General features: G+C 40.4%; 1 protein-coding gene across 6 annotated transcripts in view; it reads right to left on the reverse strand.

Moving 5' to 3' along the window:
- Nucleotides 1–1,209: 1,209 nt before the first annotated feature.
- LOC128541614 (protein shisa-6) overlaps nucleotides 1,210–18,163 on the reverse strand; it is a 56,208-nt gene continuing 39,254 nt past the window's right edge. For 3 of the 6 annotated variants that reach the window (XM_053512115.1, XM_053512116.1, XM_053512114.1), the window contains 3 exons: nucleotides 12,245–12,307; nucleotides 7,053–7,205; nucleotides 1,210–2,952 (listed from right to left, as the gene is read on the reverse strand). In XM_053512115.1, the coding sequence (XP_053368090.1) occupies nucleotides 2,144–2,952; nucleotides 7,053–7,205; nucleotides 12,245–12,307 (1,025 nt within the window). In that variant the 3' untranslated portion in view covers nucleotides 1,210–2,143. The remainder of the gene's footprint in view (nucleotides 2,953–7,052; nucleotides 7,206–12,244; nucleotides 12,308–18,163) is intronic. The other 3 variants (XM_053512118.1, XM_053512117.1, XM_053512119.1) reach the window with 2 other exon arrangements.

The following is an 18,163-nucleotide window of genomic DNA, read 5'->3' on the forward strand; positions in this document are numbered from 1 at the left end:
GCAAGTTGACTTGTGATAGCTAGCTGGTTGATGAAGTAAGTTGGTAAAGAATGTTATAAATTAAGTGATATGTGGACAGGTAACAAATGAGAATGGTAACTTTTGAATTTGTTACAGCTTTCTTCAGCTAACATGTACACCAATGGGGTGGGGGTGGGGGGTTGATATGGTGCCAATCCATTGCAGGGCACACACGAATACACACCCACTCATTCAGGCCATTGGGAAATTCCATTTAATCTGCATGTCTTCGGACTGTGGGAGGGAATGGGAGTACCCGAAGGAAACCCACCAAGCACAGGGAGAACCTGCAAACTCCATGCACACGGATCCGAGGTAGAAGTGAACCTGGACAACTTCAGGGAGGCGCAAGGTGACAGAGCTTACCACTAACCCACCATGCCAACTATGGTGAACAAATAACCATTATCTTCTAGTAGAGGACAGAAACAACAGTAAGGAAATTTACGATTTACCTGAAAATCCTACCAGGTAAAATAAAATTACCCAAACAGGAAGACACCTACCAAAAGTGGGTAATGCAGTAATCCCATAGCATCTACCCAGGGATCTTAACTGAAAATGGATGGAGGGTTTTTTTGTTTAGATATTGCATGGTCATGTAACTGTAAAAACTGCCAATAAATTGTTTTGATAAAACATTCTGAAATACACTTATCAGCCATAACATTAAAACGCAAAGCATGTGGTGTAAGTCCCTCTGGGCTCTGGCGTCTTGGGGCTTGACTCCACAAGACCTCTAAGGTTGTGCTCTGGTGTCTTGCATTTTGACGTCAGCGGCGGATCCATTGGATGCTTTAGGTTGCGAGGTGGGAAATCCATGGATCTGGTCTTGTTTGTCTGGTGCATTCTGTGGATGCTCAGAGATCTGGGGAATTTAGAGGCTGTATCAACAACCTTGAACTCTTTGCCTGCTAAGCCCCATATGCGGCAGGCTGTGATGCTCTGGGCCAGCATTGACTTTTCTCAGCAATTTGTGCTACATTGGCTTTTCTGTAGGATCGGACCATGCATTTGGTCCCCGCAGGCCTAGATGAGCCTTATGTACCCATGATCCTGTCACCTGTTTACTGGTATACAGTATAATCGATAATCAATGTTCAATTCACCTGTCGGTGGGGTTAATGTCGTCGCTGATCGGTGTAGATGCATGTTACAGTATGACGCACACAATAGGAATACTCTGGATGAGGATTATGTTTAGAAAAATAAGGATGGTTTATTTGAAGCAACTACAACAAGCATATTATATTCTTCTTGTGAGTCACTCACTGGAGCACAGTCTACAGCCAGATATCAAGAGTGGTCATGTAGTTTCACCCAGGTCTCATTCTACAAACACAATTGCAATGACACGTACAATAATTGTATTCGTTTAAAATGATCCAATATTGGGCTAGTGGGTCATATCTGTAAATAGTGAATTTCAAAAATAAAACTATACAAATGCCAACCAGAACAGACTTCTTTCAATTACTGCGGCTAAAATAGCTTATTTACAATCATCTATGCAAATGAACTTGCCATTGTCCGTCAAACAAATGAGCAGAAAAAAAAAAAACGGTCAGAACCAAAAAAAATTTAATTAAACAAAACAAAAACAAATTTAAAAAATTGCTTTTAATCAATTGTGCTTTTTAACCCACAAAACCACTTCGTTGATGAATAAGAACAGTTTCATAGAGGCACCAATAGAAGTGCTAACCTAAGTTTCATTTAAGAACTTCTAAAGCTATGACTAGGACTTTAAGTACAAACAGTATGTGTATTTATATATTTATAAAGTTATATAATTCCATTACACATTCGCACCAACTAGCGGTTTCATTTACACCTTCTGTCGTTCTGCTAAAAGTCTCTGCACATTTTTTCCCCCTGCAAAGCCCTTAAGAACTGCAGAACTGGATGGATAGGTTTCTGACAAGCTGCACAATTTTCTCATCCTATATCTGTGATCTACAAACACACAAAAAATAATGGGTATGCACACAGCAGGGTCTCTTGTCTGAATACAGAGAATATGTGGAATAGAGTATAGTGTAGACAAGGACTGGTATTAAGACCTTTCTGTGTGTGTGTGTGTGTGAGTTCCTGGTGGATGGCTGAGGTCCGGTTGAAATCATTAAACAGTCACTTCGGTCTTACTGCCTGTACGGTAGTGGTGGTGATGCTGCTGCTGAGCCGCCTGTGGGACATAGTGCAGCTGTTCCACGGTCTGCGTGCGGCGTGAGGCAAACGCCTGTCTCTTGGAGGTGGTTTGGGGCTTGTTCAGCGTGTTGTGCACTGCAGGAGCGGCGCTGTTGTTTGAGGCACTGGGATGCGAGTGCATTTTGGTCATCTTGTAGCGGTCCAAGAGCGGCGTAGTGGGCATAAACACGTCCGTGTGCGATATGGCTCTGGACATGGACTTGTCACCGTGAAAGCTGCCATGTTTGGACAACATCGTCTTATCTGGTGAAAGCAGTGGGTCCTGCGAGCGTAGCCTGTCCTGCGAGTAGAGGCGTTCTTGCGAGTGCATGCGTTCGTGAGAATGCAGACGCTCGTGCGAGTGGACACGCTCCTGCGAGTAGCGGCGGTCCTGCGAATGCAACCGGTCCTGGGAGATGAGGCGCTCATGTGAGCGGAGGCGTTCAGCTGACAGCAGCTGCTCGTCAGATAGGATGCGTTCGCCATATGGGGACGCAGGGTAGGGAGACACAGGATAGTCCTGAGCATAACCACGCTCCGGAGACAGCACGCGGTCTTGAGACATGGCTCTCTGTACACGGCGAGGACGCTGGCGTGACGACTGCTGCTGCTGCTGCTGTTGAGCCTGTTGGTTAGTCTGAGAGTCCTGGCTTATCTTGATCATGTGTAGTGGCAGGGTGCCACGTGCTGCTAGATCGGGAAGGTGCCGCTTCCGGGTGTAGTAGTCATCCACATCCTTGTCAGCTGTGGGAGAGCAGAGTCAGATTTAGTCAAGAGACATCACCAATTGTGTGGTTTTTAATATAATTCAGAAAACTGTCATAAGTGTAAACACGAGCAAAACATATGTGCATAGAAGTCATGCAGTTTGTAACCAGGCACATGCTGGAGGCTGTCTACTGTACAGGTAGTCAGCAGTTTCAGGCTTGATCCTGATAGGAGGAACAATACGATTCTTTATCCTAAGAAAAACTTGTGACAGCGTCATGTGTCCTTCTCAACAAAAGCAACCTAATACTGTAAATCTTCCAGCAGATGAAAAAAGTGAAAGATGGCAGGATTGTAAACTCCTGACTGAGGAATAAGCTCTCGGATGCATGCTGTCTTTCTGTAGCCTACGTTGTCTTAACTGCTTTTTAATCTTAATGGTTTATAGCTTCTGCAATCTGGTTATGTTAAGTAGTGGTCAGACTAGGCCTCTTTAAATGAACGGTCTGAATACAAAGATAAATTAAAGTTTCTCATCTAAGTAGTAGGGCAGCTTACTACAGTGTTTTATTTATTATTATTTTTTTTTTCTTTCCAGTTATACAGTATTGGGTCTTTATAAGCTTTGCTTTACAGAGAGATATTAGTGGTTTTATGTAGTACATGATTTGGTCTTTACATAAAAGTCTACAAAATAGTTCAGCTGTTTTGTTCAGCTCAGCTCATAAAGCTTTGAGAAATCTTGGGTTGAATACTGTATATTCCTCCTACTTTGCTGTGTATGTACAGTAGATTCCATTACTGACTCAATAATGGAAAACTGTTATGAAGCACAATCTTAATAAAAATGATCCTATTTAAGGAGGTAATAAGACATTTTTTTTTACACCTTCACTGAATTACAATGTGATTAATATTTTGGAAATGAAAAACAAATCAATAACTTTCAGGATAAGGAATTAAAATTACAAAGTCAGTCCATAAGGCTAATTGAGGATTCTTTTCTCTTCCTCTGTCTTTCGTGTAAAGACAAAAATGTTGTATAATTTGACCTCAAGTTTTCACTTACGACATTCATAAATGCTCCCTCATTGTTAAGATGTCTAAAGTGTTTATGAACATTATAAATGTCTTATAAATTATAAAAAATCCCAAAATGGTAAAATGTATTATATTTTTTAATTATTATTCTTATTATTATAATTCCTGAAGCTAAGAATTTAATATTTACAACATACACCAATCAGCATAACATTAAAACCTTTTAAATATCATTTGAGTTCCCTTGGTGACACAAAAACAGCTTTGACCAATCAAGGCATGGACTCCATAAGGCCTCTGTAGGTGCGCTGTGGTATCTGGCACCAGGACAGGCCTATACTGTACACAGCAAGCTGTGATGCAATAAGTGTTCCGATACCTTTCTGTCATGAACAGTATTGACTCTTTTTCAGCAATTTGTGCTATATTGGCTTTTTTGTGGGTTTAGACATAACAGGCAAGCAGTTGGTTCCCAAAGGCATAGATGAGACTTCCATGATCCTGTCACCCATTTACTGGTGCATAATTGATAACGAGTGTTACTGTTACGGCTGATCGGTGTATATGCTCATGGTATTTATTATAATAACTGAATGATAAAGTCTGTTTTATTCCACCCCTAACAGTTATATAAGAAATACCAGAATGTTGAAATAAAAAATTGTAAATTATTATTTGTAAAAAAAAAAATTAGTTGTAAAATAATTACAGTTAGACATCAATATACAGTGCATATTTTTCATGACAACACTGCAATGGTCTTGTTAGTATTCTTGTTATAAAGGGAAATAAAACCAAAACATCTTTCACTTTGTTATCTAAACTGGAGACCACACAGATAAGAGCACTGAGTAACTACTGTATCTGTAACTGAATGATTAGGAAAGGAAAGTAATTAAATTATCGGCTCTTCCAAGAATAACGAACGAAGCTGATGACCTTGAGATCAGCTACACCGGACACACATCTCCTCACACACTGTAGCTGAGATGAGATACCACTTAACTACTGGGAGCTGTATTCAAGGAAATTAAAACCTCAAATCAAGGAAACGTCATTTCTCTAGCAGACCCAAAGTTAGAGATTTATAGATCGAAGACTCCTGCATTTAGAATGTGGCTCCCTGAGGTGGTAGACTTCAAGAAGGTAAGTTACAAATTTACTGCACATGCACTCGATCAAGCTTACTGCAAATTAAAAGTAGATGTTTAAAACTGTGTACAGCTCGTATATGTTGAACAAACTCAACAGACACTACAACTGTATGCAATTCTTTATATACTGATATATAATAATGCAACATGCAAAAGGATATTATTACCCATTCCCATGGGACCATGGCGATGCTATACATTTGAGACACGGCTGTAAGAATATGATTTTTTTTAAACACCAGGAAGATATGTTTTTGTAATATTTAAGAATTACGGTAAATAATTATTTAAGGTTTTTTTTTCCTTTTGACAAATCTCCAGGCATTTTTTATATATTGTACTGTCCAAAAGCCTTGACCCACCCCTCATTCCTTAATATTAAATTAAACTAATAAAAATTTTAATTAAATGATGTAAATGAAAGAAATAGAAACAAATATTTAGCTGTGACAGGTTGCAAAGTGCCTAAAGATACATAAAAAAAATGCTTGTTTCCGTACCAACCTCAGCAGCAACCTTATTTCCCCTCTCATCTATTTCAACCATTCAGCATCACCAGTATACTAATCACCGGACTGATTTTTCTTACATTATCTGCACCAGTTTCCCACTGGTTCATGCATACATTTCATTAATTAATTTACTTTTTGCATTGATCATTTATAGGTCACTGTGTGGCTTAACCAACAAAAAAAATGTTCCTCTGAAACTGCTTAGGTACAGGGACTGGTCGAAAAATGAAAGCCCAATGCCTGCCTGAAATGACAGCCAAAAAAAGTCCTTCAGGAAGCGCTGAGAACTATTCATCAAGACTACATTAAAAATACAAGAAAGTCTGCTATTTGGAAGCAAAATAAAAAGAAATGATGGGTAGCTCAAGACTTTTTCACAGCACTGTATATAACTCACACTCACATATTGTTCTTAACCTTCAAGGCATAATAAAGCAAACTGACATACTTCTCCGGAGCTACAGTATAAGGTCATCAGTTATTGTAAGAAAATTGACAATTTTGAAGTTTATCAATAAACTTTCGGATTTAAAGAAGAAATAAACTAATTTAGGTTCAAAAAAGAGACCATAGTTACTTATTTGTTGCTAAGAGCAAAATACAGCTTGTTCAGCATTTGTGATTTTATGTATATACAGTACTGTAGTTATTAAAGGTGAAAAGGCAGATCTGTTGGTTCCCCATAGTTCATGTGGATTTAAGTCATGGCTTAATGGCTTATCCATATTAAATTACCCAAGTCATCCTATATATTTACTTTTTACTTAGAGAGCTCTTATTACACAGAATAAATCTACAATCAGTCAGATCAATAGACTAGGGCAGAGAGGTCATGGGGAAGTCCTCTGCTGCGACTGGAGCAAACTGCAATACTGTATGTTCATCATTCGCTTTGGTATTGAATGCCATGCTTTAAAGAGAGGGGGCTTCTGAAGGGTGGGGGTGGGGTCATGGTATGTTCAATAAAGCTTATATGGTCTGACAAGCACAATAGTCCAATCATGGATGTACTCTTCCAGGTGTAAATCCTGCTCCTGGAGAATTATCTTCCTGCAAAGTTTGCCTCCTGACAATCTCAATAAGCTGGATCAGGCTTGCTAAATGCAAAAGATATTGAGGAGCAAGTTTGTGCACTCTTGATATAGAATACAAATACAAAAGACCATTAAATGCTTTCAAGGCACAGTGTAAAATGCAGGGTTGGGGTCAATTCCAGCAATTCTGAGCAGTAAATTCAATTCACCTAGTGAAATGGAGTAATAGTTAATAATTAACTGAACCTGCAAATTTCAATCGCGAGGCGAATTTCAGTTCGTCGTCTGAACTGGCTAAGGCCGAAGCAAAAGGAATTGAAATGAAATTGATCCCAGCCTTGATAAAATAAAAAAAGCAAGCTCAATAGAGTGTAGAATGAGAAAGCGGCTCTGACTCAGTCTTTTGAGCGAGGAGTACTTGTTGAGGTCAGCCTTCATGGCGGATTCGTAGGATGGAGGCAGGTGCGACAGGCTCTGGAAGGAGCGGGAGAAGGACAGATCGTATGGCTCCGTCTGCGATGTGAGGATGCTGTTCATGCGCGTGCTCTCTGGAGGACGACAAGACAGCAGACCAAAAGATGCGTCAAAACAGAGTAACAACTATAAACAATTCTATCTGTTTTCTGCTCGGGAGAGTTGGAGGATGCAGCAGAAGGACTTCAGGGAAATCAGTGGATGAACTGAAGCCTGTGACTTAGTGGCTAATGAGCCATGGTGAGACAGTGATTTAGTCAAGCCCTGGTAAATAGCGTCCATCTCCAGCCCGCTAGTCAGCAGAGGACCCTTGTTTCCTTAGTGAAATGATGTCAGTAAAAGCCATGGAAGAAGGAGATTGTCACAGCTCCTTCATCTCCCTGGGCTTTGTGCCCGTCACGCCAGCATGGGCATGGTTTGGACATGCAGGGATCGTGCTCTGGGTAAAAGTAGGGCAGAGACTCGTGCCACAGAATGGGCTCCGAGACAAACATGATGCATCGGGGAGCCAGAGGGTGTGACAAGAGAGGAGAATAATGTTTATACAATACCATGCACTTTATTTTACACTGGTCAACACATGCTGTGGGCTTCGCTTCTCTGAGTCCTGGGTGTAAAATGGCAAAACAGTTTCATCTTTAGTTAAGAGAGGAGGAGGCTCTGAGAAAAGATTTTTGGTAGGTGGCTGTATAAAGTGCAAAACCAAACATTAAATTCAGAAACATGACAGCAAAACCTTAACAACAGCAACAACAAAAAAACAGCATCAACTCAAAATGGAAAGATTAGGTCCTTACTGGGTATCACACCTGCATGAATCTAAGAAACCATGGAAAATGAAGAACTGCACATCATTTGCAGTAAGAGGAAATATGAGCCTGATGCTTTAATTTGAGCATATTTTCATCAAGGGCTTTCACATGATGTTCTTTTAGATAAGTGGTTAACTTTGCACAGCATTAGCATGCAAATGCCTGAAACCTGCCCAAAGGAAGCAAGAAAGCATGACTCACATATAATAACATACTGTAGGTTAGGCTAGGTGGCACGGTAGTGTAGTGGTTAGCACTGTTGCCTTGCACCTCCTGGGTCCCGGTTCGTTTCCCGGCCAGGCTTAAAACCCATCTCTGTGTACATGGAGTTTGCATGTTCTCCCTGTGCTTGGTGGGTTTCCCCCGGGTACTCCGGTTTCCTCCCACAGTCCAAAGACATGTACGTTAGGTTGATTGGCGTTCCCAAATTGCCCGTAGTGTGTGAATAAGTGTGTGAGTGTGTATGTGTGTGTGTGTGCCCTGCGATGGATTGGCACCCTGTCCAGGGTGTACCCCGCCTCCTGCACTAAGTCTCCTGGGATAGGCTCCAGGCCCCCGCGACCCTGAATACAGGATAAAGTGGTATAGAAGATGAGTGAGTGAGTGAGTTAGTGAGTGAGTAGGTGAGGTTAGGCAAATTAAATGTCAGACTAAAAGAAAAGTGCAGTTTTTGTTTCTTCTCATGGTTATAACCCATGTCCAAGCAGCAGAAAGCATGTGACATTCAATAAGGACTTTATATAGTAAATAAATGTGTGTAACTCTTTCCAATTTCCAGGTTCTGAGGTTAAATCTCAAATAGCCTGAAATGGAAAGCTAGCTGGAAAGGGGGTGCAATCCCTCGTTCCACAGACCAAATACAGTAGTGCCCTCGATCAGCAGTTAAAGAGGGATTTGTTATTCAGCTTCATTTCAGAAGCTAGTTAGGCTGTGTAGCTCGAGTAAGCTGTAAATAAAAAACATGGAAGTTTAAGTGGCTATTTAAATTTACTTGGGAGCAATTATTAAGAATTAAAGGTATTGTTAAAGATGATATTATCTGATGTGTTGTCTTGCTGAAAGTCACTGGGGACCGGTTTTGATTATGGGTTTTGGCAGGCTGGTAGTCTCCCCGCATTCCAGTACTGCGGACCATAGCCTTCTACCTCGTTTCCACGCTGGCGACTGACGCTTAGTTTAATTAACGATTGATAGAACACCAGTGACGCAGCGAGACACATACAGTAAAGCATCCCGTGGCGTTATGCCCTGTATCACCACTCGTGGAATGCTTCTCGTCCAATCAGATGACTCGGTCGGGACTAACTGTAATAATAATAATAATAAGTAGTGACGGCAGAATTACTGTGGTAAAAAAGAAATGGAAAATTCAGCAATTAATTTCATTTGAAAATAATCAGCTTGGCAATGGCACAAATTCTACAACCCTGTTGTTGACTAGTTTCCTACAAGAGGAAATGTGAATTCCTTACATGTAAGAATGTTGTTATAGGATGAAATAAGAGAGAAGGACGGAAGCCTTGGTAAATGCTTGTTTTAAGTCTATCATTTGATTCTGTGATCTGGAAAATGTAAAAATGTAAGAAAGCTGTAGCCAAATTACACACACACCCACACACTCAGAGAGAATTCTCTAATACAGTCAGTTCATCTTTTTAGCATTAAACATAGTTATTAACATTGTATTTTCGTTTCTTAATTAAATCATAACATCTCAAAGGAAACAGCAATAGTAATAAAAGTGTCATTGAGGCTGCACTGCCGTGTTATTGAGAGGAAAGTTCCATTGCCATAAACAGAATTAACCTCTCTGGGAAGGAGCAATAACAGGCTTTGTCTTATAACAACCAATCTGCTGAAAAAAAAAAAATAAAAAAAAATCTTTGGAGCTTGTTAGGGAGTGCTATCCATCTTCTCACCCCACCCGCTTCCTCCCCGGGCGAATTAAAGCGGCTCACCAAAAGGCAGTGATTTAATCCTTTCACTAACAAGATGAGCAGTTGCTGCTTGCTACTTTGAGCATTTCTAGCCTCCGCATTTTGAGGACACCAGTCGAGAGCTCTTTATCCAAAGCGCACGTAGCACACATTCCGAGCTTTCCCTTCATCTTTTGATCAGTGTGTCTTCATTAAGCGAAAAACGTCGATGGAGTATGAATACTCGGTGTCAGCTTGTTTTTATAGTTGTCGTCCCTGCCCGGCTTGTTCATCTGCTCGAATTGATTCCTCAAGCACATGTCATGTGTAGTGTGTGCACTGCGGCAGGCGTAAGTGAATTGGCTCGTGCTGAAATGGCCACGTTGGCTGCTTTCTACTTCATTTTGTGGTAAGGGATGTAATGATGAAGGCAAACTCTGGCTCAAACTAAAAGGAATTTAGGAGAAAGAGTAAAGGAGTGGAATATGTAGTGGCTGTCTCAAAATTTAAATGTAGTTCATAGAAATATTTACTACTTTCAACTCTAACCTTAGTCCGGCCCGTACATCCATTTCATTTACCTTTATGGCATGTACAGTGTATGCAGTACCACTCTCACTAAGTTATCTGAGTTATATATTGAGTATCATAAGGAATCTGTGGATGTTCATCTAATGAGGTACGTATGGATTCTCAGTTATGGAACACACCCTGGCATTGTAGTCGGCTGAATTGAGGATAAAAGACACCCTATTATTTTACCCCTGTATATATGTATGGGTTAAAACCTGACTGATTATTTCCCAAGTGTTATAAAGTGTTTTATTCTTCTTTTCCCATAGCCATAAATGTATGGAAGGGAGTTCAAATAACCAAAACTTGGGATAAAGGTCTTCACTGCATCCCTTTATGTGAATGACGATCCAAACGTTTAACAAAACACCTTATGTCCGTGAATGACGATCCTGGCCGAGGTGCCTCAGAGCCCACTGCAGCCGTTCTCAAATGTTGTAAATTGACAGATAACTTGTCACCATCTGTCTGTAGGAACTGTACACACGATCATTCATGGACACCACTTGCACTTTACAGGAGATCAGCTGGTAGTTATTGCTACAGCCCCCGTCCAGTCCTGACCTCCCCTTAAGCCATTTCAACATGTTTGGGCCCTTAAAGGCATTTGTCGGAGGCCAGCATTTCAGACCTGAAAACTTTGTACCTTGATGGTCTCCAAGCACTATGTAGTGAAACACTGGGATGAGTGCATTAGCATTAGTGTTGAGGATTATATGAAGACATTTACTTTAATTTAGCTTTTGCTCTCATGACTGTGTCCTGCTATTCTGCATAATCAAAAATCCTGGTTTGACTTGAACGCCCCTCATATATGGAATGTTATAGCCACTAGTCAGCCTCTCCTAATCTCTCTCTTGAAGTGTATTTTTTCCATTTCCGATTCACACATTCTTTGTCACATATTCAGTCGAACACCACTCGCTTTCAAACTGCAGTTTTTTTTCATCCACATACATGTGCTTACAGATACCTTCAAACAGTTGGCTGACCTACTGTTGTTCTGATTTATGGCGTAGGAGCGGTTCGACCATTTCTCCCACTCAGAGACCATGGTGAATTTCACTCTCTTGGCTAGCATAGGTGTGTCTTAGTTAATCGAAACTCACAATCTCTCAACAATAAGGCGACAGATTTCTCGTTGTCCCATCTGGAAGCCTCTCCTGAAGTTAATAACATGGAAAGAGAAAAAAAAAAAGAAAAAAAAAAACACAGCTGGTTTCCAAGAACCTGCAAAGCATAAATTCCCGTGTCCGGAATACTTAAGCATGGTGGAGAACTTGCTGGCTGTTGCAAAGTGCTGATGCTGAAAACTACTTCCATGAATGATAAATAAACATCCCAAAGCACCACCACATCAATGATTATACTGTACTGTACATTACATGTTAAATAAAACATTTATTATAAATCCATTTACTGTTAGATTATGCAGTGTGTCCTCCATATAAATCCCTGTGCATTATCCCTTGGCTTAATTGTGCCAAACTGGCAGAAGGACCAGGCTGAGCATTTAAAATTTTGATCACCACTCATTTTGAGCAGAGTGCACTATATTCTCCAGAGAACAATAGCTCAAATCAATGTGAACCGCATCCTCTTGCTGGTGACAGTGTAGAAGATGCACAGTGGCACTGGCTGGTTCACAGTACCATCAGGCTTCAGGGGGGCAGGTGGTGGTTAAATAGCTCAAATATCTCAGAAAACAAAACAAAAAAAAGACAGCAGTGAAAAACATAACGGTGTTTGGGTTTGTAGTATGTCTGTTGTTATCATGATGAGAAAGAAAAAGAGGAGAAGAGTGATCCTTACCATTTTTAGGAGTTCGAGTAGGACTACTGTGACCCACATGGTTGTAGTTGTGTTGATGCGTGCCTGCAGAAGAAGCAATGACATGTCTGATTTGCTGGTAAAAAAAATAAACAAATGGAAACCAAACCGCGATATAAAAACAAGCTCTTATCTAGAACATGGATGCCCAGATAGGAGAAATGATGCATTAGGGGAAGACAAACTCCTAATCGTAATGGTGCATTGCATACAAATTACATGGACTAAAGAGTAACAACACAGCAATGATGATGAAAACGTTAGTGTACTTTTAAACATGTAGAGCAATAACAAAAATTCATGTTGGAAATGACAGAAGAGAGATGTCATACAGAAACAGCAAACTGCTTCATGCACTCAAGTGCACATCAAGTAATCTTCTGTACCACCACATGCGTTATGGGGGAGAGGGATACATTAGAAACATCACACAAATTCATAATTCATGTATGTGTGCCATAATTAAGGCCAGCTCATCTGCTCACTTTTATGTTTCTACCTTTGGGGAATTCTAGCTGTCACACCGATTTTATGTATGTGCATCAGATGTGGAATGTGTGTATTGCATGATGTGGAATGTGTGTATAGTAGTGTATTATACTGTATATACTGCAGATTCGGAAGTGTTCAGGCCATGGTGCTGCAGTGTGTGACTTTTGTGGAGGTTGGGGAGGGATCGTGGGATGTTCAGTTCACTGTGATGTGAGCTGTGACGAATAGTAGCTATCCCGCGTTGCCAACCTCGGATCAGTGAAATGTCTGTGATAAATGACCGCATTGTGGAATGGACCCCACACACCAATACTGGAGGTTTATGATGTTCTGCCTGTTTAAAATGTATTGCTGCAACATTCAGAAAATGTTGCTGACATGCTGTTTTAGCAACAAAAAAAAACAAACATATATATAATAATTGATATGATTATCAATTATATACCAGTAAACTGGGGACAGGCTCGTGGGCACCCAAGGCTCATCTATGTCTGTGTGTACCAAAGGCCAGCTCATCCAGTGTGATCCCATAGAAAAGCCAATGTACACAAATGAAATACATCAATGCTGGAAATGGATCAGAACACCCAGTGTGTCACAACTTGCTGTGTTTGGGGCTTAGCAGGCAAAGAGTTCAAGGTTGTTGATCCGGCCTCCCCAGATCTCAATCCGATCAATCATCCATGGAATGTGCCAAATAAACAAGTGTGATCCACGATGGCCTCACCCCACAACCCACAGCACCCAAATGATCCATTGCTAACATCCCAGTGCCAGACACCCAGAGGGGTGTGCCATATGAGGTAACACTGTATAAATTATATCTGTGCAGATTCTGAGTCCGTAAAACAACTGTATACTGTACATTAACATGCAGTGTTGGGGAGTAACTACTGTAGCTGTATGACACTCATTTCAGTATGCAGAAGGTGTGTGCCTCTTGTATGTAACTCTCAAGGAATGAACAAGATGTATATAAATTAAAAAAGGGTTTTGTCTGTACATTGGTCAGAACTCGCTCCTGCAGTGATATCTTTATGATACATACACTTCATACAATGCTTCATACCAGGCATGCAAACCTGCACCATAAATGAAATCAAACTTAGCGTAAAACAAGGTATAAGATTCTCAACCTTACAAAAATGTATTTCTTTGTATTAACAAGTTAGGCATGGAGTTCTGCCGTACATAAAAAACAGACAAACATGTATGTGGGCTTTAACCTGAAATAATAATATCACTGTTTACATCAGAGCTGATCAGCTTATTTTTAGCTTTACCCTTTCAAATATTTCTAAAAAACTCTTTCCTTGTCAATGATGGGTACTTTATCTAGTCATGCTATAAAGATGTATCCTACTAAGATAGCTGGAAGAAGTAGGGGTGTTGGGGTACTGCAGCACTCCCGTAGACCTCTGATTTTCATTTTGCATTGATGTGAAACTACAGAAGACTAATAATATTAAATTGGAATAATACTAAGTGTAAGTGACGAGAAAGAATGTCGATACATGTCGATATGTCTACTAGTCATAAAAACAACACAAGAGCAAGTGTCATTAAAGAGGTTTCTTGTTAAAAATCCAGTTCCCAGAGTCGGTGACTTTCTGTCAGAAAGCACTAATTCCGTTAGTGTGTGTGAGTGCGCGCACGAGTGTCATTAAGTTTCCCGACTGGGAGGTGTTTCCATTAGTGTGTGTGTGTCTGTGTGTGTAAACCCATCCTTCTCTTATTTGAGAGAAGGGAGGGGGCTACTGTGTAAGATGAGAGGAGGGAGGGAGAGAGTCATTCTATACAGTAGCCCTCTATTTCCTCTTGTGTTTCTTCAGTTTTAACACACACACACACACACATATATATATATTATATATATAGTGTGTGTGTTTGTGCGCACACATGTGTATATTTATATATATATATATATATATATATAGAGATATAGAGAGAGAGAGAGAGAGAGAGAGAGAGAGACACGTATGCGCACAAACACACTAACGGAAACACTGCTTTATCTTTTCAAAGGTAAAGTGCAGGTAAATTAGTTTTATGTTTTACTTTATATTGTGTATAAATTATTTTTATATGAATATTTTTGGGCTGTGGGACGAATCATTAAAGTTTCTATTATTACTTATGGGAAAATTCGCTTTGATATACAACTGCTTCCAAAAGGTATTATGCTTGCAATCCAAGGTTTACCTGTACTGGTAATATTTTTGGGTGGCTGGAATGGATTGGCCAAATTTACATATATTCCTTATAAAAAATATTATTAATGAATATTATTGAATTTTCACCCTAACAACTCACCTCTGGAACAAATTAAATACGTATGCTGAGGTACAGCTGTAATAGTAATGCATCTTACCTTGCTATGGCACTTCATGCAAAGAGAATATACATTTAATTTTGTGCAATAAATTATCTGCACAAAAGAACATATAACAGTTGTTTTTCTTTTGGACAAACTAGATTCAGGGGGGAAAAGGTAGCTTTAATGTACTGTAGCTGGTAGTAAAGAGTGGTTCAGCTGTAGCTCTATAAATCACGAGTAGCGTGTAACTTGATAAAGCAGCTCCTTTCAAATAGATAAGCCGAGTTTTATATACATTGCATGAAGAACAAATCCACTGTGGAAATACCTCAGCAGTGAGTCTGCAACCACGACATCTGCTGAATTAAAAGTGCTCAAGTTCAAGTGAAAAAGTTAAAGACAATTTAAGAGGTCAGTGCACTATCAAATTAAGTCAAATATCCGACCAAGTGTGTGTATTGCAGCAGAGAAAGACACAAACTAGCTTCGTTGCGAGGCCTAATTAATACCGAGCACGGTCCAGTTGAGTGATCTCGCTTTAATCTGGGGACCAATTAGCCTCTTTTGAGAGGGGTAAAGCAGAGAGATAAAACCTAGCTACAGCCTGAGGTCCGTTCTAGTGACCTGTCACTCTGTCATACATTTGAGTAAAAAAAAAAATTTAAAAAATCCCAGGCAACAAGGGACAGCCAGCGAGCATTATTAATAATAAAAAACCATTTCAGAAACACCTGCCTTTTACAATTATTTTCTTTTCCTGCCTGGCATGCTTGAGAATGTGAAAATTAATTGGAGGCACAGGGGCACACTGTTGTCTTTTGTTATGGAGATGCTCCTCGTTTTGCCTTTAAGCCTATTCAGGTAAGTAGGAGGGTGGTAAAGTTTCAGTCGGTTTCATTCGGGCTCCACGGAGAAAGGAGAACAAAACTTTAGACATCCTTAGGGGTGGAAGATTCAACCGTGATGAATTCGGGAAAAAGTTTTGACCCACTGCCTTGAGCTGGGGGATTCAGCGAGATGCTGAATGCAGAGTGGTTGATTCGAAGGAGCCGTGCTGAACTCACAGCATTAACTCCCTTGTTTCGCCACAAGGTCTACTTTGTTGTGAATCATGTACAGCCTACGTTGTTGATGGGTTTGGCCTTTCAAAACAAAAACAGTATAGGGAGCAGCAATCACTGATCCCAGCGCCTACGGGCGAATGAATCTTCACATCGCACGCATTCCTGCTTCACACCTAATACATCCTGACAACAACACTCCTGCCAATCCGCATAATAATATCCAGATGGTACGCCAGTGATTCAGTATTCTGACATTTCTGTTGCATATTCACATGAGAAAAACTGCATCGGCATCACAAAGAGTGACAAATGCTGTGTATGTGGGCTGTATTACTGCAAAAATAGTGGGGGACTCTTTTGCAAAGCAAATTATTTTCATGTTATGAACTTTCCTTGCGTTAACACTTTTATCGTTCCTGTCTGCGGAGTTGTTTACAACGAGTGCAACAAATGCTGGGAGGCTTTTCATCCCATATTTTTTGCACGGATACGATTTTTAATCTAATGAAAATAAACAATATGCTCAAAAACATTTATGAAGACATGCCTAGGATTTGCAATAAAGAAGCAATGACCTAAAAGCACATCGACAAAGAATAATCTTATATAAAACCGTAGTAGTCGGAGCAAACACCTGATGATCAAACCATTGAGCAACCCTATGATTCTTCTCTTTTCTGAATATTACGTCTAAAACGGATGAGCTGGGCCCGACTAGATAAAAAAAAATCCACAAAATTTTGTGCTTCCACAAAAAGGAAGCAAATAAACAAGGTCATAAACGAACATTTGCACGAACAGCTGTATAGCCGGCAGTGTCGCACAGCACCCCCTCTCCTCTTCAAAACTCACCCTCAGGCCAGGCCAGTGTTGTTTAGAAGCAACTGAAACACACAAATTGCCTCCTTAATAACCATAACATGCCAAGCATCTGAAATCAGGGAGTGGTCCGTTCCGACACTGTATCTGATTAAAGATGACAATTTCTCTTCCACTGAATGTAACGACTAAGGTTTTTAGCATGGTTTAAAAATATAGCTGACCTTTAATGAAGCATGAGTTTTATAAAGTGGCTGATGGTCAGGATATTGAGGTACGGCGGAATGGTCATGGGCAGGAAAGACCAGACCTGGGAATCCTCATACATCGTTTTACAAACTTTTTAACCTTCATTTTTTTCTTCTTCTCTCCTTCAAAATAAATTCCTCATTCCTTATTTAATTACCAATGTTGTGTACCATCCAGGGCAGGACCAGGTGAGGTGCAGGTTTTGGCCCCAGTGGGCATGTTGACATGGCAATGCAGTGGGTTTGCCCTTCTCCTGCTGCTCTGATGGACAGAGGGGCCAGGAAACCGATGGGAGCTGGCATTTAACGACTGACACAGAGAATTAACATTTACTTGCAAAATGTTAAATGCCATAATGCTCCAGCATGCAGATTTGAAGTTAAACTCAATGTTTTGGCCAGGAATCATCAGGAATCAAAAAAAAAAAAAAAAAAAAAATTATGGTTCTACAAATAAAAAATTCACCCTGTCCAGAGGTTGGGAGTTTGAATGATGATGATGACAAAGGGATCTGTGGCTCAGGATCCAAGCCAGCATAATTAGCTCTGGTGTGTGGGCGGGATCGGGAGGCATTCCTCTTAAAACCTGTCAATCAGGACAGACAGCTCTGGATTCATCTACAGTATATGGAGAAGAGGACAAATGATGACCTAAAAATATGTATTGGATCCTTTAGACTTATTGGGTTTCCAGCCGGGTTCAAATCCAGATACTGAGATTGTCATGACAAAAGAACGCTTTTAAATTGCAACAATGCCACAGACAGTCAAGATGACAAAATTGTCTTTGATCTCTGGCTAAGGGGAGGATGGGGGGAAGAGGAATGGGGGGCAGGCGGAGCGGCATAGTCATTCTTGAAAATCATAAGCCCATGAACTGTATGTGCAGTATGCAGAAAAGCCTGAATAGGGCTGTATTACTCTGCCGTGTGATACATTATGAGCAGGAGATGATTAAGGT

The sequence above is a fragment of the Clarias gariepinus genome, chromosome 14, assembly GCF_024256425.1.
Source record: "Clarias gariepinus isolate MV-2021 ecotype Netherlands chromosome 14, CGAR_prim_01v2, whole genome shotgun sequence".
Classification (NCBI taxonomy): domain Eukaryota; kingdom Metazoa; phylum Chordata; class Actinopteri; order Siluriformes; family Clariidae; genus Clarias; species Clarias gariepinus.